General features: G+C 52.5%; 1 protein-coding gene across 2 annotated transcripts in view; it reads left to right on the top strand.

Annotated features, from left to right (window-relative positions):
- The window catches only part of DISP3 (dispatched RND transporter family member 3), a 47,316-nt gene that overhangs the window by 12,554 nt on the left and 9,580 nt on the right, over positions 1-25,182 (top strand). For both annotated transcript variants that reach the window (XM_004596049.2, XM_058675206.1), the window contains exons 2-10: positions 5,616-6,678; positions 7,248-7,467; positions 19,270-19,406; positions 20,288-20,422; positions 20,827-20,987; positions 22,075-22,214; positions 23,642-23,790; positions 23,974-24,135; positions 24,915-25,076. In XM_004596049.2, the coding sequence (XP_004596106.2) occupies positions 5,619-6,678; positions 7,248-7,467; positions 19,270-19,406; positions 20,288-20,422; positions 20,827-20,987; positions 22,075-22,214; positions 23,642-23,790; positions 23,974-24,135; positions 24,915-25,076 (2,326 nt within the window). In that variant the 5' untranslated portion in view covers positions 5,616-5,618. The remainder of the gene's footprint in view (positions 1-5,615; positions 6,679-7,247; positions 7,468-19,269; positions 19,407-20,287; positions 20,423-20,826; positions 20,988-22,074; positions 22,215-23,641; positions 23,791-23,973; positions 24,136-24,914; positions 25,077-25,182) is intronic.

Consider the following 25,182-nt stretch of genomic DNA (forward strand, 5'->3'; position numbering starts at 1 on the left):
CCTTGCAGGGCTGGGCAGACGGTGGACATGGAGCTGATGATTTAATTCTCGTACCAGGTGTCACAGCTGCTGCCTCGAGCTAGCTAGGCTTTTGGCTTTGTCCTGTGTGCTCCAGTTTTACCCCCATGCCTTCAAATGCTCCTGAAACCCCCGCACCCGAGGTGGCATATCACATTCTCCTGGCAGATTCTGGAATCTGGGTGACAGGTGCACAGCCAGTGCTCTGGAGGGTGGCAGTCCTGGAAAATGGTTAGAATTGGGATGTAGGACAGAGCTGCTCAGAGCACCGGGCGGTGGGGAGTGAGTGGGGAAGCAGGTTCCTCTTTCCTCTACCTCAGGGGAGGCAAATCCACAGGAGGAACAGATCCATGGCCAGCAGGCAGGGAGAACCACATGTCCCCATATTGGTTGTAATGCTGTGGGGCTGGAAACATTGGTGGGGGAGACAGGTCCCCAAGAGGGACAGGACATACCTAGGCTACACAGGAGCAGTGGCAGAGCACTGGCCAACTCCTGCCCAAATCTCTCAACCCCAGGGTAAGGGATCCAAGAACCCTAGATGTGCAAGGTCCAGTGCTGAAACAGGTCTCAGAGTACCCTGAGTCAGGGAGAACAACCTGATTAGGTCCTAATTGCTGTTAAATTATATATGCATATATGTATTTTGAGTCAAATCTGCATGCCTAATGTGATTTTTTGATTACATTTTAATAGCCTGGCTGGGATAGGGGAATCAAGAAGGAAGGCTTAGCTCACCCTTGTTTGGGAGAAGGGACATTATCAGCAGGACCAGAGGGAAGCCCTGGCCTGGGGCCCCATTCCTGGGCTCACACGGACAATCGAGGCCTGGCAGCAGCCTGGATGGTGTCAGCCTCGCCTCCCACCAAAGTCTGTCCAGCTGGGAAAGTCCACCTGGCTTGTGCCTTGAGAGATGCTTGGGTGACAGCTGTCCTGTTTGGGCTTTCCTGGTCCACAGGCTGTCTCCTCCAGGCCAGATTCTTCTCTGGACTACAATGAAACTTCTAGCTAAGAGTCCTGGCCCTACCCCCATGAATGTGACTCATGACTCTGTTCCTTGTAGGGTCTAGATTTCTCCAGGGGCAAAATGAACGTGTTGTTCCAGTTATGCTCAGAGGCCCCTTCTGGGTCCAGTGGGCTGTGACCAACTTCCTGCTGACTTACAGGCCCCTCTTGGCAGGCTTGTGACATAATGAGTTGAGACACTGCCTGCAATACTGGCATCCTGTAGCAATGCAGATTCAAGTCCTGGCTGCTCCACTTCTTATCCAATTGCTTGCTAATGCCCCTGGGAAGGCAGCAGATAAAGGCCCAAATGCTTTGGATGCCCGACACCCACATGGGAGACCCAGATGGAATTCCTTGCTCCTGACTTTGGCCTGGCACAGCTCTGGCATTGGCAGCCATTTGGAGAGTGAACCAGCGGTGGAAGCTCTGTCTCTCTGCCTCTATCTCCTGGGAACATTCCAGCCATGGCCATTTTCCTTGGTGTCTCTCCATGGCTGCTTCTGTGCCTATTATAGTAACACCTCAAAGTATGCAAGGGCGCTAGCAAACCCTGTCCACACTTAGCACACACATTCTATTTTTAAATAGCATGTCTTTCTTATTCTAACAGCCAAGCTGTGCTTGACCACCACAAAAACATTGGAGACAGAGGAGCATAAAGGAGGAATGTAGAATCACGCAACATCTTCCCAGAGAGCGCTCTCTGTGAATGGATCTTTAAGATGTATATAGGTGGGGTTTTTTCTTCCTTTCCTGTTAACTACATTGGGATTTTGCTGTAGATGTCCATTCATGCTGGCCCAAGTCCAGCCTGGAAACTGGATGAGGCTCTCTGTTTTGAGGCTGCTGCCTTTTTAAAGGCCGCTCCAGGTGCCCATCCAAAGGGGAGCTGTGTGTCCATCTTGATTCCTGTGCTGTTGAATTCCCAGAGTTTAAATTTTGACTGCCTGGGAAAACGTGTGCATGCGTCTACATGCATTCATGAGAGAGAGGAAGGAAGAGAAGGAGGAGCAGAGACAGGGCGGTGCTGATGAGTAGAACCCTTGAGAGCCCATCTGAAGGGACTCCGTCAAGCCATGCTGACCATTCCCGGGGTCACAGTCCTGCTTCAGGGCCCACCACTGGCAGCTTCCGTGGGAGCCACCTAACTTCCTGTCCACCTAGCCAGTTGATTCCCATTGTCTGAGCAAAGAAAGCATCTTTCCCACCTGCTATGCAGGTATCTACCGAGGCTGTGCCGGCCGAAACAATGATGGCAGATGCTCTCTTGTGATGATTGCGACCCCTGGACCATGCCCACCCTCACTGACATGCCTGGAAGCGAAAGTGCTTACATGTCAGGGGTGTGTTGGAGAAACCGGGTGGGGGGGGCCATCTCAGGTCTCAGGTGGAGGGATGTAGGCCTTTGCCATCACACATTGAGGTGGGGGAGACGGGTCCCAAAGAGGGACAGGACATAGCTAGGCTACACAGGAGCAGTGGCAGAGTACCAGGCCCATGTGACAGTTCTCCATTTTAGGGACAGACAGAGGAGGCATGCATGGGGGTGAGCATGGGGCACAGCGGATGAAAAACTCACAGGGCCCGCTCCCTGCCGTGTCCACTTCATGCCCTTCCAGCTCCTGCCCGACCAAGGAAGCTGCACTGTGCCCGGTGTGGATGTTTCCTGGTACCTGACTTCCTTTCTCTCCAGGAGAGAGTTCCAGCAAATATCTAACCCAGATTCCTCAGAGCTTCCTGCTTCCTTCAACAAGTACCTGCTAGGAGATGACACCCACCCCCAACCCCCTGGAGTATTAAGAGACAAGAACTCAGTGGAGCACTGACAGCCACTGGAGCTCACTGGTTGTGGAACTCTCCCTGAGAGGTGCAGTGGCCCTGCCCGATTCTCAGGTCTTGTAAATCCATTTGTTAGGGCATGGAGTCACAGCTGTGGAATGATCAGGGCTAGGTATCACACTCTCGCCCAAGGTGGGGCTGCAGGACAGCCATTATGTTCTGTTTGTGTGTTCTGTGGTCAGGGCAGGATGCAGGAGTAGGGGGGCTTAGACTATCCCTGGGGCCAGCCCCCAGCTGGGAACACTGGAAGGCCAAGATTACTTGATGACCAAGGGCTGCTGGGGTTTCCTGGAGGCAGTTTTATGTGCACCTGGTCCTCACATGGTCAGTGCTGGCCAGGTTGCCAGGTCCTTGGCAGCAATGTGTGTGTGTGAATACTGTGCATGTGTGTTCACATCCTCAGGGCATGGCAGCTGGGGTCCAAGGACAGGTGTTCCAGGAGAGCTTGGTGCAAGGTACATCCTCCCTGATTAACTGGCCTCAGTGGTCTGCGCACCTGCCCGCCTCCAGCCCACCCAGATGGAGGGCAAATGTCACTTCTCCATGGGCAAGTCTCACAGTCCTGTGGCGGGATGATGTGGGCGAGACTGCCAGAGCTGCTGGAACACAGCCTGCCCCCTGGGTCTGGTAGGCTTCCGGAGCCTGCAGGGGAAGTGGAGCACAGCAAGCAGTGGCTATGGTTTGGGGTAGCACTTACACCTACGGGCACTGAGGGCAGCCTGCTGTCCGCCCCATCCTTCCAGCCACCTCTGTGGGATCACTCTTAGCCCATACAGGAAGGCCACACTGCTGCCCCAAGTCACAGGAGTGACATGTGTCCACCAGGCTTGGCATCCTTCCAAGCCGTAGCTTGTAACACTCCACAGCAGGCCTGAGCTTGGTCTATCTCCAGGCCAAGTGTGATAAGGATGTGAGAAGCTTGCAGCTGCAAGGTCGGATCTGGGAAGGCTTCTTGACAGATGTGAGGTCTGAGCAAAACTTAGAGAGTCAAGTTTGGCTATCTGGGGGAAGGGGTGGCATACTTGGCAGAGCAGCAGTCGAGTCAAGAGGCCCCCAAGTCACCCTTGGAATTTTGCTGGGACCCCGAACCCTGGCCTTTCTCCCCCGATCCCAGTCCTGGTACCCTGACACATCATGAAGTTCCTCCCTACCCCACCCCTCACCAAGTGGCAGAGGCGTGGGGTGGAGGGCAGAATGGATAGATTTGGTCCCAGAAGAACAGCAGTGGCCCTGCCACTGTCCTTTGTGTTCCTATCAGCTTTGTTCCTGTGAAGCTTGGAATAGGGCAGAGGCTTCCCCCTCAACACACACACACACACACACACACACACACACACACACACACACACTAGCAGACATGGTCTATCCCTTTTGTTGAGGGGGAGGGGGGAATCTGGGCTGTCCCCAGTGAAAATAAAACTTGGACTCCAGGACAGTGAGGATGCCTGGCAGGGTGGTGGACTCCCTTGAGGGCATGAACAGTCAGAAGTTTAATTCTTTCAGCCACAGCAATCTTCCTATTAAGTCACAACCTCGCCCCTTCCCAGCCTCCCCAGCCCCATCTTCTGCAGTGCACCCCCTGCACCCCTCTCACCCCCAGAGCCCCCTCAGTCTCTCTGTGTTCCCTCTGTCTCCCTGGGCGCGTCTGTTCCACTCCCTCCAATCTCCTCCCTGTAATTCTGTCTCCACCAGTCTCTGTCTCCAGTCTCTCCCGGATCTGTCTGTTCTTCCTTCTCACTTTCTCTGAGCTGACGGCAGCCCCCTCTCTTCCCGGACAGACCGTCTAATTGAAACGGAGTGCTCCAGAGAATGTTAAAAGGAAAGGCCGCATTCATTAGCTGGCGCCGGCATAATTAGCTTCCTCCTTGCAGTGCCTGGCGTCTAACTAGATAACGAGTGTGCCTCTGTCCAAACAGAGGGCAGGCAGGACAAGAAGGACAGGCCTGGGGGTGCCAAATGGCCTTCAGCCTGTCCCATCCCTCAGCTGCTCAGAACTGCCCTCTCCTGAGCCTGAGCTGAAGTCGCACTGAAGGAGCTCATGCCCAAAGACTTGACACGGCACTAGTTGCATGTTAAGCAGCAGAGGCTGACAAACAGTGGCTGCAGGTGCAGCATCCCCGGGATGGGGGCAGGGAGAGCCTCTGGGAGCTCTCAAGGAAAGCCATGACAGGCACCCCTGGCACTGGCCGAGCTCCTCAGAGTCCCCAGAGGGCAGCGAGGGAGTCTGCTTAGGTTGCAAAGTGTTGGTGATTGCACCTTTTACCCCACAATCCAGTGAGGCCGGGAGCTGCGAGAGGCACCTCCTCTGAATAGGCGAGGCTCTGCTAACGTTCAGAGAGGCTCAACGCCTTGCAATGTTCATGCCATGGACACAAACCAGGGTCTGATTCCAGAAGTCCCCTTCTTTCCCTCCCACCCTGATACTTCTGGAGCAGCTTTCCAGCCACTCGTTAAAGAAGCTGCTGCAGACTCACATCTTGCATCAACTTTGGGTTCCAAAGTTTAGGAAATCCCGAATTATCTCCTGCATGGTTCGCCTTTACTTATGGTGTCCAAAGCCAAGCTCTCACTGGGAGAGGTTAAGAGACAAGAAGCAAGGGTTTTCTGTCTGGTGCACGCATGGCTCCATCCAGGTGAGTCCAATATGTGCACCTGGTCAGTGGCATGTGGTATTTAGTTCTTAGTAGGCAGGGTTGATGCCCAGGGCTGAGAGAAGGCTACCCAGGCATCATCCTCTCCCTCTTCTGTAGGCTATGGACACCGAGGACGACCCTTTGCTGCAGGATGTGTGGTTAGATGAGGACCAAGAGGAGGAGGAAGCGCCTGGCGAGGCCTGCAGGGGTTCCAGGAAGCCAAGACCCAGAGCGGGGGCAGGAGCGCAGTGTTGCTGGCGCCGCTGGACCCTGCCATCGCGGCCCCCAACCTCGGGCTTCTGGAGCATCCTGGGCTGGGCCTTTACCAACCCGTGTTGTGCAGGGCTGGTGCTCTTCCTGGGCTGCAGCATCCCCATGGCGCTGTCCGCCTTCATGTTCCTTTACTACCCACCACTGGACATCGACATCTCCTATAATGCCTTTGAGATCCGCAACCATGAGGCCTCGCAGCGCTTCGATGCCCTCACCCTGGCGCTGAAGTCGCAGTTTGGCTCCTGGGGACGCAACCGGCGGGATTTGGCCGACTTCACCTCCGAGACACTTCAGCGCCTCATCTCGGAGCAGCTGCAGCAGCTGCACCTGGCCAACCGCTCCCGGCCAGCATCCAGAGTCCCACGTGCTGCACCTGCCGCCTCCGAGGACCACACTCCTGGCTCCCAAAAGCCGGCAGCCAATCAGAGCGGGCATCTGCAGCGTGAAGCCCCGCCCCTGGCGGGTCAGGCAGCCAACCAGAGCGAAGTCCCTCGGGATGGGCGGCACCGGCCCAGCACTCCGCCCCCTGCAGGGAGTGCAGCCAATCAGAGTCGTGTCCGCAGGGGCGCGTCGCGCTGGGACTACTCACGTGCCTATGTCAGCGCCAACACGCAGACGCATGCGCACTGGCGCATCGAGCTCATCTTCCTGGCGCGCGGCGACGCTGAGCGCAACATCTTCACCAGCGAGCGGCTGCTCACGATCCACGAGATCGAGCGCAAGATCATGGACCACCCGGGCTTCCGGGAGTTCTGCTGGAAGCCCCACGAGGTGCTCAAGGACCTGCCGCTCGGCTCCTACTCCTACTGCTCCCCTCCCAGCTCGCTCATGACCTACTTCTTCCCCACCGAGAGGGGCGGCAAGATCTACTATGATGGCATGGGCCAGGACCTGGCCGACATCCGGGGTGAGCAGGGCCGGGCCTGGCCTGTGGCCTGGGGAGGCCGCGGGAGTGTGCGGCTACACTGAGGGGTGTTGGGAGCTAGGCAGTGGCCAGAAGAGAGGAGGGAGGTTTGTGGGTGAGGGGAAGCGGGGGTCTTAGAGGGGAGGCTGAGGGTGAGGGCGGGGACAGGCTGGGGCATGGTCAGAGAGGACCAGGGTCAGAACAGTAGCTGAGAGACCGGGGCTGAAGACAAACTGAGGTGGAGTTTGTTTGAGGCCCACAGTAGGTGTGCCCTGCAGAAGGAGGACTTGGGCAGGACCGAACCCCACAAATCACCATTGCAGGGACTCAAGGGTGACATCAGTGTAACTGACCCAGTCTTGGAATTCCATTCAAGCCTGAGTGGAACTAGACTTAGTGAGAGCTGCCCGGAGCAGGTCTGGGGGCCGCCCCTCCGGGCAACAGTCAGTTCTATCCTCAGTAGGGACCCTTCCGAATACCCAGGGCTCCTCCTACTGCCTTCGAAGGGGTGAGGGGTGCAGAAATTTCCGAGGAGCCCATCTGGTAAGCTGCTTGGGCCCCCACCCCTGCAGGCTCGCTGGAACTGGCCATGACTCACCCCGAATTCTACTGGTATGTGGACGAAGGGCTCTCCGCCGACAACCTCAAGAGCTCCCTGCTGCGCAGTGAGATCCTCTTTGGAGCGCCCCTACCTAATTACTACTCTGTGGATGACCGCTGGGAGGAGCAGCGGGCCAAGTTCCAGAGCTTCGTGGTCACCTACGTGGCCATGCTGGCCAAGCAGTCCACCAGGTAGGACCAGCGCCCCCCATGTGTCCCAGGAATGAACCTCATCAGGGGAGGAAATTGGTTTCCGAGTGGCTCCCGGTTGTGAACCCTTGATTTGCCTCCACATGGTTTTTCCCTGGGGAATATTTTTTCCCCAGTTCAAGGGACATCCTTCTGTCACTGTGACAAGTGAAAAGACCCCTTTTCTTGATCAACATTCATGGTTAGTGGATGCTTCGGGGGCGGGGGAGGGAGTCAGAAGGTAGAAAGTCCTAAAACTCTTGCTCCTGAGATGGTGTTAGAGGTTTTTCTGGAAAGAGAGTTGGTCAGAGAATAAGGGCTTGCTGTCTGCTCGTAAAACTCACAGGAACAGGGGGACACACTTCGCTGTGTATAAGTGTTTCTGCTTGTAAAATGGGAGCTGTGAATAACAAGATAGCATGAGAGGGTGCTTTGTAGTGGAAAATGCTTTGGGGTTCTGTGTCCAGAATGCAGGGTACCTGTCCTGCTAGACAGTAGCTCCGGGCCACTGCCCTGACAGGCCAGCCGCAGGCACAGGAGGAACACACACAGACACAGACACACACACACAAGATGATTTTCCTGTTTTCCCCTGGAGTTTCATAGAAATGATGACAACCCAGGCCCCTGCAGACTTGGCCGAAGCGCTCTCTTTAGGATTATGGAGTGTTTGTTTTTTTTTTAATGAATTATAGGTTACCCAAGGAAGAGCATCCTGCACCTTGACTTCCCGTGGAATAGTACAAACTGTCACTTTTGCTGCTTTCCCAGCAGCACATGCTCTGTGTTTATTTGCCTGTGTCTTTGTGCTTTTGTTACAGTCATTTGCTTCCTGTGTGCATTTTAAGCCCAGTAAGACATTGCGCTGTTATTTTGTACCAGCTGTATCCATATCTGCTTATTCACGTATTTACCTTTCTTCATTATTTCCTACAATTGTGAATTTCCCTTTAGGATTATTTTCCCAGTGTCTAAAGAACTCATTAGTACTTTTGTTTGCTAGCCTGAAAAAAAAAATTTCACTTTCATTTCTGGAGATATGATTTTCCTGGCACAAAATTATAAATGGGCGACGGTTTTCTTTTAATGATGTAGGATGCCCCTCGTTGTCCTCTGACTTCCATCACCTGTGGAAAAGTCAGCTGTAAGTCTGTGGTGCTCCTTTAGATGACTGTACTGCCCCCTCCCCCGATTTTATGGGTTTCTTCGGTTTCACTCTGAGATGTGCTGGTGTGGTTCTCCTGGAGTCACACAGCTGCTTGGATCCGTGTTCTGATGTTATCAGTCTCGGAATCCCCATACGTCTTCCACCTGCCTCTCTGTCCCCTCTCTTTTAGGTCTCTGATTACGTGATCATCTTCCCACTAACTCCCAAATACATTCGGTGTTCTGGTCTAGGTTTTATGGATTGATTAACCCTAATCCAAAAGCTTCAAGTTGATCTGAAGTGCTGCAGAATCTAACACACACTTGAGAGCCACTTGTAATGCTCATAAAGTTTTGAACTTTGGAACATTGTGGATTTCAGACTTTTGGGTTAGGGATGCTCGACTAGTAACATCTAAATAAGCTACAAAATCTGAAATACTCCAAGCATTTTATTTCAGGGATTCTCAGCCTGCATCTGTGTGTGTATGTGCCTGTATGTGTGTGTGTGTGTGTGTGCGTATATGTGTGTATATCTGTGTGTGTGCGTATATGTGTGTATATCTGTGTGTGTGCATGTGTGTGTGTCTGTGTGTGTAATTTCTGTGCTTTGGTTTAGATGTTCCAGTTCATCGATCGTGTCTTTGATCTCTGAATTGCCATTTAATGTCTGTTGAAATTTTTAAAAGATTTATTTATTTTTACCAAAAAGACAGATTTATACAGAGAGAGTCAGAAAGATCTTATATCCACTGGCTCACTGCCCAAATGGCCACAACAGCCAGAGCTGGGCCAGTCTGAAGCTGGGAGCCTAGAACTTCTTCTGGGTCTCCCACACGGGTGCCGAGGCCTGAGGCCTTGGGTCTTCCTCAGCTGCCTTCTCAGGTCACTATCAGGGAACTGGATCAAAAATAGAACAGGGGACTTGAGACAGCACCCATATGGGATGCTGGTGACACAGGCAGAATATTAACTTGTTAATGCCACCATGCTGGTTTCCCAATTTTTTTATGTTAATTTTTTTTCTGTTGAGAATTTCCATTTGATTCCTTGTTACAGACTTAATTGCAGAAATGCTTCATCATCTTATTTTCCCCATAGTCTCCTTTCTTATCCTTTTTGTTCTTAAATAAACAACAGTGCTTCAAAAAAATCATGGAAAATAGAATTAAAGGATATGTTTATTTTAGCACAAAAAAATGAAATCCATGCTTTTTTTCTAAAAATTTATTTTATTTTATTGGAAAGTCAGATTTGCAAAGAGAACAGAGAGAAGGATCTTCCATCCACTGGTTCACTCCCCTCGGAGGCTGCAACAGCCAGATCTGAGCCAAAGCCAGGAACCAGGAGCTTCTTCTGGGTCTTCCAAGCAGGTGTGGGGACCCAAGGCTTTAGGCCTTTCTCTGCTGCCTTCCCAGGCCACAAGCAGGGAGCTGGAAGGGAAGTGGAACAGCCAGGACACAAACCAGTGCTCATATGGGATCCCCCATGTGCAAGGCGACTTAGCAGTCCATGCATTTTTCAATAAGGCACACTTTTTTTCTGAACACCCTAAAGGTGTGTTATATGTGTGTTTTCAAAAATTTTGCAGCAAGATGAATGTATCTTTTAATTTCATTTTTCCTTGCACCTTTAGAAGTACCCTTGCACTAGTTGTTGGCAACGCCCGCGTCGCCACGTACCCCGAGCCGAGCGGAGGGACTAGGGTTACAAAAAAGACAACACGCGGTGCACCATTCTTGTCAGGAGAATGCCAAATGCGAATGATCTTTATTGAAACTCCAGGCTTTCTTTTATACTCTGCCTAGCTCCTCCCAGTGTCTATCCAATCCACAAGCGGCCACCCTAAATCCCTTGAGTTCCTCCCAGTGTCTATCCAATCCTCAAGTGGCCACCCTAAATCCCTTGGCAGATAACTTGACAAATAGGAAGCAGGAACTTGCAGTTAAGCCAGTGGCTAGATGTATCAGGCCAAAATTGCCCATCCTGTTACCCTCTGAGAAACAAACTAAGCTGTGGAGTTAATCCTTGGGAGGCCGGGGCCTGCACTAGTTACTGTCCCTAGCCGACTAATGTTGTATGTCACCTGTGTGCTTCTATATGAAGTCAGTTCTTTTCCCTGATTATTGGTCATGTGCCCCTGCCTGTGCGTAGCATGGTGCACATTCTGTATAAAAAACATAGTGGCTGAGGGGATGTGACTTCTTCCAGAGAAAGTTTGTTCCCCCTCTGCTGGGCAGGTCCCCTTAACTGTCAGTGATCGTACCAGGTCAGGGACAGTTGGCAGCCCCAGAGTCTCAGCCTGTCTCATGTTTCTCCTCCATTGTTGAGAATTTGCAGCACGGAGTCCAGCGTGTTTTGCAGAGTCCCTTCTCCTGACAGCTTCCAAGCACGATCCTTCATTTGCTCCCCAAATGGCCACAATGGGGGAGGGGTCAAGGCTCAAGCCAGGATTCTGGAACGCCATCCTGGTCTCCCGTGTCAGTGACAGATGGGCCATCTTCCACTAACTTCCCAGGCACCTGAGCAGAAGGAGCTGGATTCTAAGTCTCAAGCCAGTGCTCCAGGATGGGGTGTCTGGGAGCTGCCTAGTTCGTGTTCTAGCTGCTCCACTTCTGACTTGGCTTCCTGCTGGTGTGCAGAACATGACTCAAGTGCTTGGGCCCCAGCACCCCCCTAGGAGCCCCAGCAGAGGTCCAGCTGCTGCCTTCAGCCGGGCCCAGCCCTAGGAGCCCCAGAAGAGGTCCTGACTGCTGCCTTCAGCCGGGCCCAGCCCTAGGAGCCCCGGCAGAGGTCCAGGCTGCCGCCTTCAGCCGGGCCCAGCCCTAGGAGCCCCAGCAGAGGTCCAGACTGCCGCCTTCAGCCGGACCCAGCCCTAGGAGCCCCGGCAGAGGTCCAGACTGCCGCCTTCAGCCGGGCCCAGCCCTAGGAGCCCCGGCAGAGGTCCAGACTGCCGCCTTCAGCTGGGCCCAGCCCTAGGAGCCCCAGCAGAGGTCCAGACTGCCGCCTTCAGCCGGGCCCAGCCCTAGGAGCCCCGGCAGAGGTCCAGGCTGCCGCCTTCAGCCGGGCCCTGCCCCAGCCGTTGCGGCCATCCGGGATGGATCTCTTTGTTTCTTTTCCTCTCTCTGTAACTCCGACTTTAAAATAAATGTTTTTTTTAAATTGTCAGAATGGTTTGCCAGTGTCACAATAGCAGCCCTCTAGACACTGATCATTTTTTCAAATCTGCTTTTTAAAAAAAATCCTTCAGTCTGCTTTCTCTGAGGCTGTCTGCTGGGATACGAGCCTCACACCCCACGCAGCCCCGGCCTCCACAGAAGTGCAAGAGGGGAAACATCCTGCTTCGGTACACTCCTGCCCAAGGCCCTGCTGAGTTTTCTGATTCCTAACCGAGGCTTTCAGGCGAATGCCTCCAGGGTCCAAGCAAACGTAGACTGGCAGCCCAGCATTCTGGCTTCTGCCGTGTTGGTGTGTAGGCCTCTGTTGTCACTGCTCTGCCACTCTGCCGCTGTCAGACAGATGGTTCTGGAAGTGTGGGTGACTTTCTGGTACAGTGGCCCCCATATCCATGGATTCCACCATTGACACATAGCAAATGTTTGGACAAGATACTGCATCTGTACCGAGCAGGAAGAACTTTTTGCCTTGTTGCTATTCTCAAAATAGCATGATGTAACAGCAGCCGACGTAGCATTCCCTTTGCATTAGGCATCGCAAGGAATCAGTGTGATGTGCAGGGGAGCTGCCTTGGTACGCAGTGGTTAAAGTCATGGCCTGCAATACAGGCACCGCCTAGGAGCACTGTGAACACTGTTTCTAGTCCTGGCTGCTCCACTTCTTATCCAGAGCTTGGGCCCTTGTGCCCACGTTGAAGATCTGGAAGAGTCTCCTGGCTCCTTGCTTTGCTCTGGCCCAGGCCTGGAGATGATGCTCATTTGGAGAGTGAACCCGCGGATGAAAGCTCTTTCTCCTTGTCTCTATGTCTCTGTCTCTCTCTGTAACTCTGCCTTTCAAATAAATAAATCTTTTTTGAAAGATGTGATCTGCAGAAGGCCATGCATGAGTTGTGTGCAGACACTGCCATTTTGTAGGGTCCCCTGAGCAGCTGTGAATGTTGCACCTGCAGGGCGCCTGGGACCATCCCTGAGCTTTGGAAGGATGACTGTAGCATTAGGCAAAGACCCTGCTCCTTTTGTGTTTGCAGCTAGAGCAGGACCTGTTGTCTTTTTGTAGCCAGCAACTGGGACAGGCCCTGGAATCTAGAAGACATTCCATAAGTGCCACCCAAAGGGCCATGTGAGCTAAGATTAAACAAGCTATTTAACTTGGCAGTCTTTTTTCCTAATGGCAAAACAGTTGGCCCATTTAACTCAGTAAAGCAAAGAATGCAGGGAGCTTTTCTATTTGGCTTTGGTGTGTCCTCATGGTGTTTTTGCAACAACTTTGTTGAGGTATAATTGATATACAACCAATGGCATCTACCTAGTTTACAACTTGAATGGTTTTGGCCGTGGAGCCTTCACCACAGTCCAGAGGGTGAGCAGTTGTCCCCTGGCAGCTGCCGTACATGCCTTCCCCACCCTCAGGGTGTCAGTGTTTTCATTTTCCAGAATTTTAGGCGCATGGCATCCTGCTCTCAGCCTCCTTCACTGCATGGTGATTTTGAATTGTGTCCATGGTGCCGCGTCTTCCCACAGTTCCTTTTTTGGAAATGCTGGGTAGTGGTCTGTTGTCTGGAGATGCCAGGCTTTGTTCATGCTCACACTGTTGATGGATGACACTGGATTGTGTCCAGGTTCTGCTGCTACAGATAGAGCTGCTGGGAACGTTCATACGCAAGCCTGTGCAAGGAGAACGACTTCTCACTTAGATAAATACCAGCGGGTGAGATGATGCTGGTATTTAACTTCTTCAGAAACTGCCAAAGCATCTTCCGGACTGCCTTCACCTTTTCTGCTCCTGCCACTAGTGTGTGAGAATCCCGGCTCCTCCACACCCTTCCCGGCTTCTCCTGGGTCAGTGTAAAACATTGGAGCCACTCTGATAGCTGTGTGGTGGCATGTCACTGTGGGCTTAATTCGCATTTCCACAATCAGTAGTGATAGTGGGCGTTTTTTTTTTTAAATTATTTATTTTTATTTGAAAGGCAGAGCCACAGAGAGAAAAGGAGAAAGAAAGAGAGATGTCTTCCATACTCTAATCATTCCCCCAAAAGACCACAATTCCTGGAGCTGGACCAATCAGGAGTCAAGAGCCATGATCTTCCTGTGGGTACAGGGACCCCAAGCACTCGGACCATCTACCACTGCTTTCCCAGGACATAAGCAGGGACTGGAATGGGGAGTGGAACAGTTGAGACATGAACTTGTATCTCTGTGGAATGCAGGCGGAGGCTGAGCTTGCAGTGCCACAGCACAGCACCAGTCCCAGTACTGCACACTCTGTGTGCTTATTTGTTGTCTGTCTTCTTTGGTGAGCTGTCTTTGCAGGTCTTTTTATTTTAATTCACTGAATTATGTATGTCATTTGTTTTTAAATTGTTATTGACTTAAAACCAAAAAAGCAGAGATAACTTTTTTTAAAAAGATTTATTTGTTTTTATTGGAAAGGCAGATTTACAGAGAGGGGAGACAGAGAAGATCTTCCATCCACTGGGGTTCACTCTCCAGATGGTCACAACAACTGGAGCTGAGCTGATTTCGAAGCCAGGAGCCAGGAACTCCTTCTGGGTCTTTCCCACAGGTGCAGGCTCTGGCCATCTTCCACTGTTTTCCCAGGCCACAAGCAGGGAGCTGGATGGCAGGTGGAGCAGCTGGGACATGAACCGACACCCCATGGGATCCCAGCACTTGCAGAAGGAGAATTAGCCAATTGAGCCATTGCACAGGCCCCTGTCAGAGAACTTTCTTCCACAAAATCTTTGACCAAATGCATGCAGTGACAGGGCTGGGCCACGATGAAACTGGGCACTGGGAATCCAGCCCCTGTCTCTCCTGTGGGTGGCAGGTGCCCAGTAACCTGAGCCCTCACCGCTGCCCCCGAGTCCACAGCAGCAAGAAGCTGGGATTGGGAGCTGCCAGTGGGAGTGGAACTCAGGCACTCCAGTCCAAGTGGCCGAGTCCTTCCTGGCATCTTAAGCTGTGAAGCCAATCCCCCACCCCCTGCAGATCTTTTCCCATTTTAAAGTTGGGTTTTTCTATTTAGTACTATGACGTTCCATTTCTAGTTGAGCTTTGTATGTGATGCAAATTATACATTGAAGCTTATCGTTTTTATATGCCTATCCACTTGTCAGAAAGACTATTTCCTCACTGAATTACCTTTTCATCTTAGACAAATATCTTTTGTGCCTTTATGTGAATCTATTCTGGACTTCCTTCTCTGTTTGGCCAATCCTTCTCCTGTCTGCATAGAGTCTTCGTTGCAGTGTCTTTACAGCAAGTCTTGAAATCCCATCATGTGGTCCCTCCCACCCTTGTTCCTTCTCTTCAGAGTTGCTTTAGTCATTTTGGATCCTTTGCGTTTGTCTGTGGATTTTGGAGTCATTTTATCCATTTCTACCAACAACAACAACAACAAAAGCCAATGGGAACAGGAGTGTGATTGTGTTGAATCTGAGGAGTGACATCTTGCTGTTGTGTCTTTGAGCCACAAACATGATATATCTGACCCCCGTCCCCGTGGTCAGATTTAGCCCTGGGTATTTCATGTTTTCATGCTGTGTTAACTGATACTTTAAAATTTCCATTTCAAGTTATTAGTTGCTAGTGTACAGAAATGTAGAATTTGTGGTCTATAACCTTGCAGAACTCACGTACTAGTTCTGGTAGATTGGTGTTTGTTTTTTAGTTTCCATTGAATCTGCCTTGATAATCCCATCTCCTGCTAATAATGACAGTTCTTCCCTTCCAAGCTGGATTTTCTTTTTCTTGTCCAGTTGCATTAGCTAACACCACTACTATGTGGAAGTCATGAGCATGCATGTTGCTGTCTTGTTCCCAGCAGAATCTGTAGGGTTTGGCAGGGGTCTTTATCTGTTGGCTAAGCTCTTTCTCTTCCTAACTTACTGGTAGTTTTTTTTTTTTTTTAAGTTAGCTATACTGCATTTTCCAAATGTTTTTTTCCTACATCAAAAGATATTTTAATAGAGAGAACAGCATAGTCTGGACTGTTCATTTTTGAGGTAAGCCTTCTGGTCATGGTGCGTTGTCTTTTTCGTGTGGCATTGCCTTCTGTTTGCATGTCAGGACAGACATCAGACGGGGTTTTTGTTGCGCAGTTCTCGTCTGAGGTTGGTATCGGTAATCCCAGCCTTGCAGGATTGGTTACGAAGTGTTCTCTGTCCCTCTGCTTTCTGGAGAGTTCGCCTGGAACTGGTCTCATCTCGTCCTTAAATGGTTGGTAGAAGTTGCCAATGAAGTTGTCTGGGCTTGTCATATTTTTATGGGAAGATTTTAACTACAAACTCATTCATATTTAAGTTATTTATTATTTCATGAGCTGTGGTAGTTTAAATATCTTATGAAATTTGTCCTTTATCTTGTCAAACTTGTTGATACAATATAATTTATAATAACAGTCCCTTATTCTCTTTTTGGCATTTGTAGGAACCGCAGTGATGTCTCCTCTGTCTCCCCTCCTTTTTAGCCATGATCAGTCAGGCCAGAGGCGGAACAGCTTAATTGATATTAAAGAACTAACTGTTGCTTGTATTGATTTTCTGTTGTTTTTCTGTTTCATTGATTTCATCTCTGGTCTTTATTAGTTCCTTTTTCCTGCTGACTTTACATTTAAGTTTCTTTTGTTTTACTTTCCTAAAATAGAATCTAAAGTCATTGGCTTAAAATCTTTCTTCTTTTCTACTGTGTGTGTTCCGAACTATAAAATTCCTCCAACTACTGCTATTTTATCACATCCCACAAATTATGTTATGCTGTGTTTTCATTTTCATTCATTTAAAAATACTTACTATTGTCCTTTTTAAAAATTTTTTACAAACAAGTTTTGTTTGTTTGTAAGGCAGAGTGAAAGAGATGGTGAAGAGATCTTCCAGGGGCCGGCAGTGTGGTGTAGTAGGCTAGAGACTGCCTTTGGCACCAGCATCCCGTGTCAGCACTGGTTCGTGTCCCGGATGCTCCACTCGGATCCAGCTCCCTACCTACAGTCTGAGAAAGCGGCGGAGGATGGCTCAAGGGCTTGGATGCTCACACCCACCTGGGAGGCAGCTCCTGTCGCTTGCAGGAGTGTTCTGTGGCACTCGTTAGACCCGGGTGGCTCGCGGGGTTGCTCAGCTCTTCTCTATCCTTACCGATTTTCTGTCTGGTTGTTTCAGCAGTTACTGAAGAGGAGTTATTGGCATACCTAACTGTGGTTGTGAATTTATCCATTTCTTTTTTCTTCAGTTTTTGCCCTGTTACTAGGTGCAAAATACTTAGGATTACTGTCTCCTCCTGATGAATCATCCCATTTATCATTTTGAAAATACCTTCTTCATCCCTGATTGCATTCTTAGTCCTGGGGTTTACTGTGTTCTTTTGATTCATGTTAACATGGAATATCTGGGGCCCGGCGGCTTGGTCTAGAGGCTAAAGTCCTCGCCTTGAAAGCCCCGGGATCCCATATGGGCGCCGGTTCTAATCCCGGCAGCTCCACTTCCCATCCAGCTCCCTGCTTGTGGCCTGGGAAAGCAGTTGAGGACGGCCCAATGCATTGGGACACTGCACCCGCGTGGGAGACCCGGAGGGGGTTCCTGGTTCCCGGCTTCGGATTGGCGCGCATCGGCCCGTTGCGGCTCACTTGGGGAGTGAAACATCGGATGGAAGATCTTCCTCTCTGTCTCTCCTCCTCTGTGTATATCTGGCTGTAATAAAAATGAATAAATCTTTAAAAAAAAAAAACATGGTATATCTGTTTCCACCCCTTCTCTTTTGACCTATCAGTGTCTTTAAGATGGATTTTTTTTTTTGTAAGCAGCTAGATCTTGACTTTTGTAAATCTATTTGCTTTGTGTAAACCGTTCACAATTAGGGCCTGGCATGACTGCCTAATGGGTAAATCCTCACATTGCATGCACTGGTATCCCCTATGGGATCCAGCTCCCTGCTTGTGGCCTGGGAAAACAGCAGAGGGTGGCTCATAGCCTTGGTACCCTGCACCCTTGTGGGAGACCCAGCAGAAGCTCATGGCTCCTGTCTTCGGGTTGGCTCAGCTCTGGCCGTTGTGGCCATTTGGGGAATGAACTAGCAGATGGAAGATCTTTGACTCTCTGTCTCTCTGTATATCTGCTTTTCTAATAAAAATAAATCGTTTTTAAAAATGCACAGTTGATGTAATTAGCATTATGGCTCATCTTCAGTCTGCCTTGTCCTGTTTGTCCCGTAAGTTCTCTGTTCCTGTTTCCACTGTTGCCTTCCTTTGCACGGATTGAGCATTTTCCGTGATTGTGTCTTACCTCCTGTTGGCTTTTTTGGCTGTAGCTCTTTGTTTTTGTGACAGCTTTAGGAGGCAGAGTGTGCCTTTTACCACACCGTGCCTTCAAACGTAGCAGACCTCTCGGTGAGTAAATGCGTGTTTGAGGGCCTCACACATCCCACCCTTACTCTCCTCCAGCCCTTATGCTATTTCCATCACTGGCTTTATGTCTGAGCATGTTGTAAATCCCTCACGACATTTTTGTTGTGTTTATTTAAATGGTCAGTTTTCTTTTGGAGACTTAGATAGGCAAGAAGAAAATTTCATATATTTCTTGATAGCGTTTTCATTTCCAGTATTTTTTGCTCCTTTGTACAAATCATTTTTCCTGTAGGTTACTCTTTCCTGTCTGCCTGGAAGGCTGCTTTTAACATCCTTCACCATGTGGGTACAGAGGTTATTTCATTTTGCCTTTGTTTCTGAGCTACACGCCGCTGGGTGTGTAACTGGGGTTTGGCCCTTCGCGCTCCCACCCTGCCCGGTGCGGCAAGGCTGTTGTCCACTTCTGACCTCCTCGCGTTTCCAGAAGGAAGCTCCTCCTGACCCTTGTTCCTCCGAGCGGGCGTGGCTTATGACTTGGGTGGCTTTCACGATTTTTTTTTTTTGAGCAGGTTAATGCTGTGCGTTGTTGCACAGTGGTATTCATGTTTCTTTCCGTAGGAGTTTGTTGCCATGTTTCTGCAATCGGCAGCTTTAGAGTATTCAGCAAGTGTATGAGGTTTTCAGCCTCTCTGGGGGAGTCTCCTGCCTGCTGCTTTTTTCCTTATTAAAGAGTCCCTGGTATCACACACACACACACACACACACACTAGGTGCAAGTGCAAAACTGTGTGTCAGGAAGCCAGTTTGAGTTTAGAATTTTTGCCACAGAAAATTGAGAATTAGAAGATAGCTCAGAACCCCCTCATAATTGATGATTGTCTGTGTAGAGCTGGGGTTCTCAGCCTTGACCGTGCATTTGAATGACCTGGGACATTTAGGACCACGCAAGCACTCGGCCTCTGCCGGAATGTCTGATTGCATTTGCCTGGAGGCTGGTTTTGTTTGGCCCGTGTGTCAGGGTGCCCGGAGCCCCCCGAGCCCACCAGTGGTTCTGACTTGCAGCCCAGGCAAACAGCCTGGTCCTGGAGCTGCCTCACCCCTGCCTATCTTTCTCCCCCTGCCCCTTCCCTGGCCTCTCTCCACCAGCAAAGTGCAGGTGCTGTACGGGGGCACAGATCTGTTTGACTATGAGGTGCGCAGGACCTTCAACAACGACATGCTCCTGGCCGTCATCAGCAGCAGCTGCATCGCCGCCCTGGTCTACATCCTCACCTCCTGCTCAGGTAGGGCGGCCGCGAGGCCTAGCACAGGGCTGGTCCCGACTGCACTTCTGCTGGGCCCCAGTGTGCGAAACTGTGACTTCTTGAGAATGCCAAAGAAGTCTTGAATCTGCCTGGGCAGGGCTGTTTGGAATTCATTGTTCAACCCCACGCAGGAGCAGAGGTCCCGACCAAGGGTGTAGAGCAGGTTGGGCCATGCCTAGGGCTTCCACCCTGAGCGCCTCACACAGTTCTTCCACCTTCACCCTTTGACTGGGTCTTTCCGACGGATTGCCTCGTGCCAGGGCGCTAGGTCTTCCTTAACACAGTGTCCTGGGACTGGGCTCGGCCCAGGTCAGCTGCCCTTCAGCTGCCCTTCAGACCCTGGTTCACTCGCCCACCAAGACCTCCTTGGGCACACCAGCGCCTCACTATGCCTCACTACGATCTGTGTGTGGCAGGCATACTGTGTTGTCCAGGCAGACAAGGAATGGTAGCGCACCTAGAAATGTACAAAGCATTTGTTCATCCGTGTAGCTAGCTGTCAGTGGGCAGTAACTGCCGGCTGGTGTAAGATGGCAGGGTAGTGACAGCCTTGCAGACACCCTGGGAACCTGTAGCGTGGGGTGACACACTGAGTGTGTGGCTTTCAGCATTCTCTCACTGAAGGCAAGGTCTGCCAGACAGGCCACTCAGGGATTCCTGTCTCCTGCTTGGGCCTCCTGCCCAGCCCGTTGTTGGCAGGAAGAACAAACTTGGCACATCTCCTCCCACGCCCGGAACAGACAGGCTGGCAGTGGGCACCTGGGGTGGCAGAGCGAGGTCAGGGACGTGAAAGTGTGAGAGGGCTGTGTGTTGACGAGGGTCCTGCCCACTCTCCCCACCGTGCCTGTCGCCCCACCCAGTGTTCCTGTCCTTCTTCGGGATCGCCAGCATCGGCCTCAGCTGCCTGGTGGCACTCTTCCTGTACCACGTGGTCCTTGGCATCCAGTACTTGGGCATCCTCAACGGGGTGGCAGCCTTTGTGATAGTGGGCATCGGTGAGTGGGTTTGGTGATTGTGCCACGAGCCTCCCACTTGGGTCTTGGCACACAGAAAGCTGGGAGGGGGCTGGAATGTGAGTTGGGGTGGGTGATGCTTGGTCTGTGCTGGGTGGTGAGAGCAGAGGTGCCCTGAGTAGAGGAGAGGATGATGGGAGGTGAGGATGATGGGAGGTAAGGATGAAGAAGGAGGAAGCTGAGATGGACGGGTGGGCCGGGTGTCCGCGAAGACCATGTGAACATGGGTTGGGTTCTGGGTGGGTGGGCACTGCCCAAGCTGCAGGCTGAGAAGCAGGAGTCCCTGGGACCTGGCCTCTCAGGAGGGACCTCAGAGCTGGCTGGGGCTGATCCTGCAGGCAGCCAAAGCGTCCTGACCGCCATGGGTCCCGGGCTCCCTCCCATAGGTGTGGATGACGTCTTCGTGTTCATCAACACCTACCGCCAGGCCACACATCTGGAAGACCCACAGCTGCGCATGATCCACACCATCCAGACAGCGGGCAAGGCCACCTTCTTCACCTCCCTGACCACGGCCGCCGCCTACGCAGCCAATGTCTTCTCCCAGGTGGGAGCCTGCTGCGCCGGCCTTGGCCTCCCCGTCCCGTCCATGTCTCTGTCCCCTCCCCTTTGTGGCACACAGCCTTTGCCTCAAGCAGGTTCCTGCTTTCCTTGCTGATCCCCCAGGATCCAAACTCACAAATGGGAAAATGGTTACTGAATGTATGTGTGTAGGTATATCCATCTGAGAGGCAGAGAGAGAGTTCTTATTCACTGGTTCACTCCCCAGATGTCCACAACAGCCAGGACTGGATGAGTTGAAGCCAGGAGCCAGGAATTCCATCCCGGTCTCCCACATGGGTGGCAGGGCCCCAGTGACTTGAGCCATCACCACTGCCTCCCAGAGTTTACATTAGCCTGATACTGGAGTCAGGAGCCGGATCGGGGGTCAAACCTAACACTGCAGTGTGGGATGCACTGTCCTGGCTATGTCTTAGTGACAAGGCCAGATTTCTACCCCAAAGAGGGTTTATGTTCATTAGTTAGTAACCCCAATTCCATCCTGAAGGACATTTGAACATTTCAAGAGGGGAGGGCATTGTGGCACAGCAGGTTAAGCCATTACTAGAGAGATCACATCCCATACAGGAGTGTTGACTCATGTCCCTGCTAATACAGATCCTGGGAGGCAGTGGGTGAGGGCTCAAGCACCTGCGCCCTTACCACCTGGATGGGAGGCCTGGAGGGAGTTCTGGGCTCCTGGCTTCCAGTCTTCAGGCTGGCCCAGCCCTGTCTGTTACAGGCATTTGGGGAGTGAACCAGTGGATGCAATCAATTTCTCTCTCTCTCTCTCTCTCTCTCTCTCTCTCTCTCTCTCTCTTTCTCTCTCTCTCTCTCTCTCTCTCTCTCTGCCTCAGCACTTGCTGTATGCCTGGAGCTCTGAGCAGTGGGCTGCAGATAGCCCAGAGCCTCCATTCTCAGGCTAGAGGCCCTTCCTCTACTGCTCTGCCTCCTGGCCCAGCCCTTGTGCGTCCTGTGTCCTCCCGGACCAGGCAGCCTTGTAGCCTGGGCATCCCAGTCTTTGCTCTGTCTAGGTGTGACCCGTGGGCCGGAGGTTCTCTCACCTGACCATCCCCACACCTCCCTCTCTCCAGATCCCAGCTGTGCACGACTTCGGCCTCTTCATGTCACTCATCGTGTCCTGCTGCTGGTTGGCCGTGCTCTTCACCATGCCCGCCGCCCTGGGCCTCTGGGGCGTTTACCTGGCCCCACTGGAGAGCTCCTGCCAGACCAGGTGAGCTGTGCCTCGTCGTCTTCTCCCTCCACAGCTGGCCTGCAGGGGTCACTCCGCACGTGACCTCTTGTCTCCAAGCCTGTGGGATTCTTCAGTGAACATCCCTGTGTGCCCAGTCCTGGCTGGGCAGGGCAGCCAGCAAAGGCAGAAGCCCACGTCCCCAGTCCTTAGCATGCAAGCTCATGTCCTCTGTGCCAGGAAGTACCAAGGCGTGTTTGTAGGAAAGTTCAGGAGACTGCCTTCACTTCTGACCCCTAGGAGCGGGGTCCTCCTGTTATGCTCATTTTAGAGAAGAAAAAGCAAGGGCTCAAGGGTGTTGGACAACTTTGTCAAGGTAGCAGAGCCAGGATTTAAACCCAAGACCCTGAACCCCACACCGTTCTATCCCCATGTTACGTGTCCTCGGGTTTTTGTCTTGGTGGGGATGCAGTGAGCAAGTGCTAAAGGATGGGAAGCGGCCTCTTAGAGTTGGCAGCTGGAGAAGCATGCCAGGAGGGGAGGGGTAATGGATGGAGCAGGCCCAGTGGCTACCTCAAGTTGGGAATATTGAGGGGTGAGCACATGAGGGTCTTAAGACTTAAGGCAGGGCATGAGGAGGTCTCTGTGGCATTCAGGGGTTGGTGACTAGTGAGAAAAGGGATTGCACAAAGAGATGCCACTTGGGCCTAGGATGGATTCCTTGGTTCTCCCTGACTCCCACCCTGGCCTTTTAGGACTGCTAGGCTTGGTGGTGCAGGTTGGGCACTGCACAAGGAGGCTCTGGCTGATGCCCTGCCATCTGCCCTGCGGTCACTCAGACTGGACTGTCTATGGCAGAAGCAAAGCATCTTCAGAAAGGGCACCTTGCCCTATCTCTATGGGCCGCCAGCCAAGGGCACGTCTTCCCCGGTGGCCTTACTGGGCATGGCAGCTTTCCCAGCCGTCAAACTCGGGTCCCAGTCTCAGTGCTTTACTTGGGCAGGTTACTTAGCATCTATATGCCTCGGTTTCCCGTTCTGAAAAGTGGATGTGATCCTTGTGTGGGAGTCCTGTGAGGAGCCAACAAATATCCTGCAGGACTCTGAGCCCGCTGCACGGCCCCAGCCCTTGTGAGAGTCAGCTGTAAGATTATTCCTGTCCCCAACCCCTAGAGCAGGCTCTGTGCCTGCCGTGCCCTTCCCCTACGGCTGAAGCCTCACCTTGCACAGCCCAGCCATGCCCCCCCGCTGGCAGCAGGGACTGGTTCCCTGCTCGGTCCCCCGGAAGCTTAGGCCACCATGTTTGGCCAGCCACTTTCCCATGGGCGTGTCTGCTATCTCAATTTGTCTTCCAGAGGAAGAGTGGCACAGTTTCCAGAAGTCTGTAAGGCCCAGCCTCTGGGAGCTGCGTCACACAGCAGGGTGACGCATGGGCCCCCGGGCTCGCCCTTGCCCTCGCTCTCTCCATAGCTGCCACCAGAAGTGCGGCTGCAGGAGTTCCCTGACCTTCTCCGGGGACGTGTTTGCCACCGCCGAGCGGGCTGGAGGCAGCCCTGCCCAGAGTTCCGTGCCCTACCTGGACGATGATATTCCCTTGCTGAACGTTGACGAGGAGCCAGGTGACAATGCCCTACTGACTGCAAGCCCCAGGGCTGCCCCACCCCAAGGGTTCCCTGTTAGGCTGGACCTGAGGTGGGGGGCTGGGTGAGGACAACCTGCGGGGCTCTTCCTCCAGCCCTGTGGCCTCCTGGAGAGGGTGTGGGCCAGGGTGGGCCGTGACAGAGCATGTCTGTGCGCTGCAGTGTCCCTGGAGCTGGGAGATGTGTCCCTGGTGTCTGTACCCACTGTTGGCCTGCAGCCTGCCCCTGATAGGGGCAGCCGGGGCCAGCTCATCGGACAGCTGCAGGAGCTGCTGCACCACTGGGTCCTGTGGTCAGCCGTCAAGAGCCGCTGGGTGATTGTGGGTAAGTGCCCTCCCCGTCACCCGGTGTATGGGGCATGGGACCAGTTCTCCCTAGCAACCCGCAGGCAATGGGTCAGACTGAACTGAAAGCTCCGGCCCTCTGTCAGCCATGCGTCCTCCTGCACCCATGCAGCTGGGCCTGCAGTACCTGTGGTATTCCTGTGCCCATATCAAATGGTCCAAGGCAGCAGAGACCTTCACACTTGGCTCTGGAGTTTGGCCTGGCTGTTGGCAGGGTGAGACTCAGCCAAGCCTGGATACTCCAGCATGGGTTGTGGGCATCCCACAGCGAGCGCCCTAGCCCCTGGGCTAATTGCATACCCCAGCACAGCTAAGTTTGAGTGCCAGTGCTGCAGCATGCTCGCCGTGCAACTTGAGCTGCCAGCGAGCCTGCCACCCAGTTTCCTATTCTGTGATGGACCACATTGTAATGAGGCGCCCGAGCAAGGCAGCGGCATCCGTGCAGGTGATGGCCACGCGCGTGCATGGCCTGCAGAAGGCTCCTTCAACTCCAAGTGCCATTGGCATCTTCTTCCATGATGCCTTAGAGTGCTGTGCGGTCAAGTGGATGTGCCAGCTCCGTATAAACTATTCTATGCTCTGAGATGCTGGCTGGGGGATGGCTTAGTCAGACCCAAGTAATACCACATGTCACAGCCTACCCCACCCTGGAGGACCTGTCCATAGCACATGCCACCCACAGTGTCACCCCTAACCTGAGTGGCTCTTGCCCAGGCGTGGGACCCCAGCCTCACCTAGCATGGTATCCTTTCCTCGCAGGGCTCTTCGTCTCCATCCTCATCCTCTCCCTAGTGTTTGCCAGCCGGCTCCGCCCTGCCAGCCGGGCGCCGCTGCTCTTCCGGCCAGACACCAACATTCAGGTGCTGCTGGACCTCAAGTACAACCTGAGCGCTGAGGGCATCTCCTGTATCACATGCTCAGGTGCGGCTCCCCAGCCCGGGGGGAGGATTAGGGCAGCAAGAAGGGGAGAGGGGAGAGAAGTCAAAGCAGAGAGCAGCTAAGTTGGGAAGGACCAAGGTCAAGCCTA

Source organism: Ochotona princeps, chromosome 2 (assembly GCF_030435755.1).
Source record: "Ochotona princeps isolate mOchPri1 chromosome 2, mOchPri1.hap1, whole genome shotgun sequence".
In the NCBI taxonomy this organism is placed as follows: Eukaryota; Metazoa; Chordata; class Mammalia; order Lagomorpha; family Ochotonidae; genus Ochotona; species Ochotona princeps.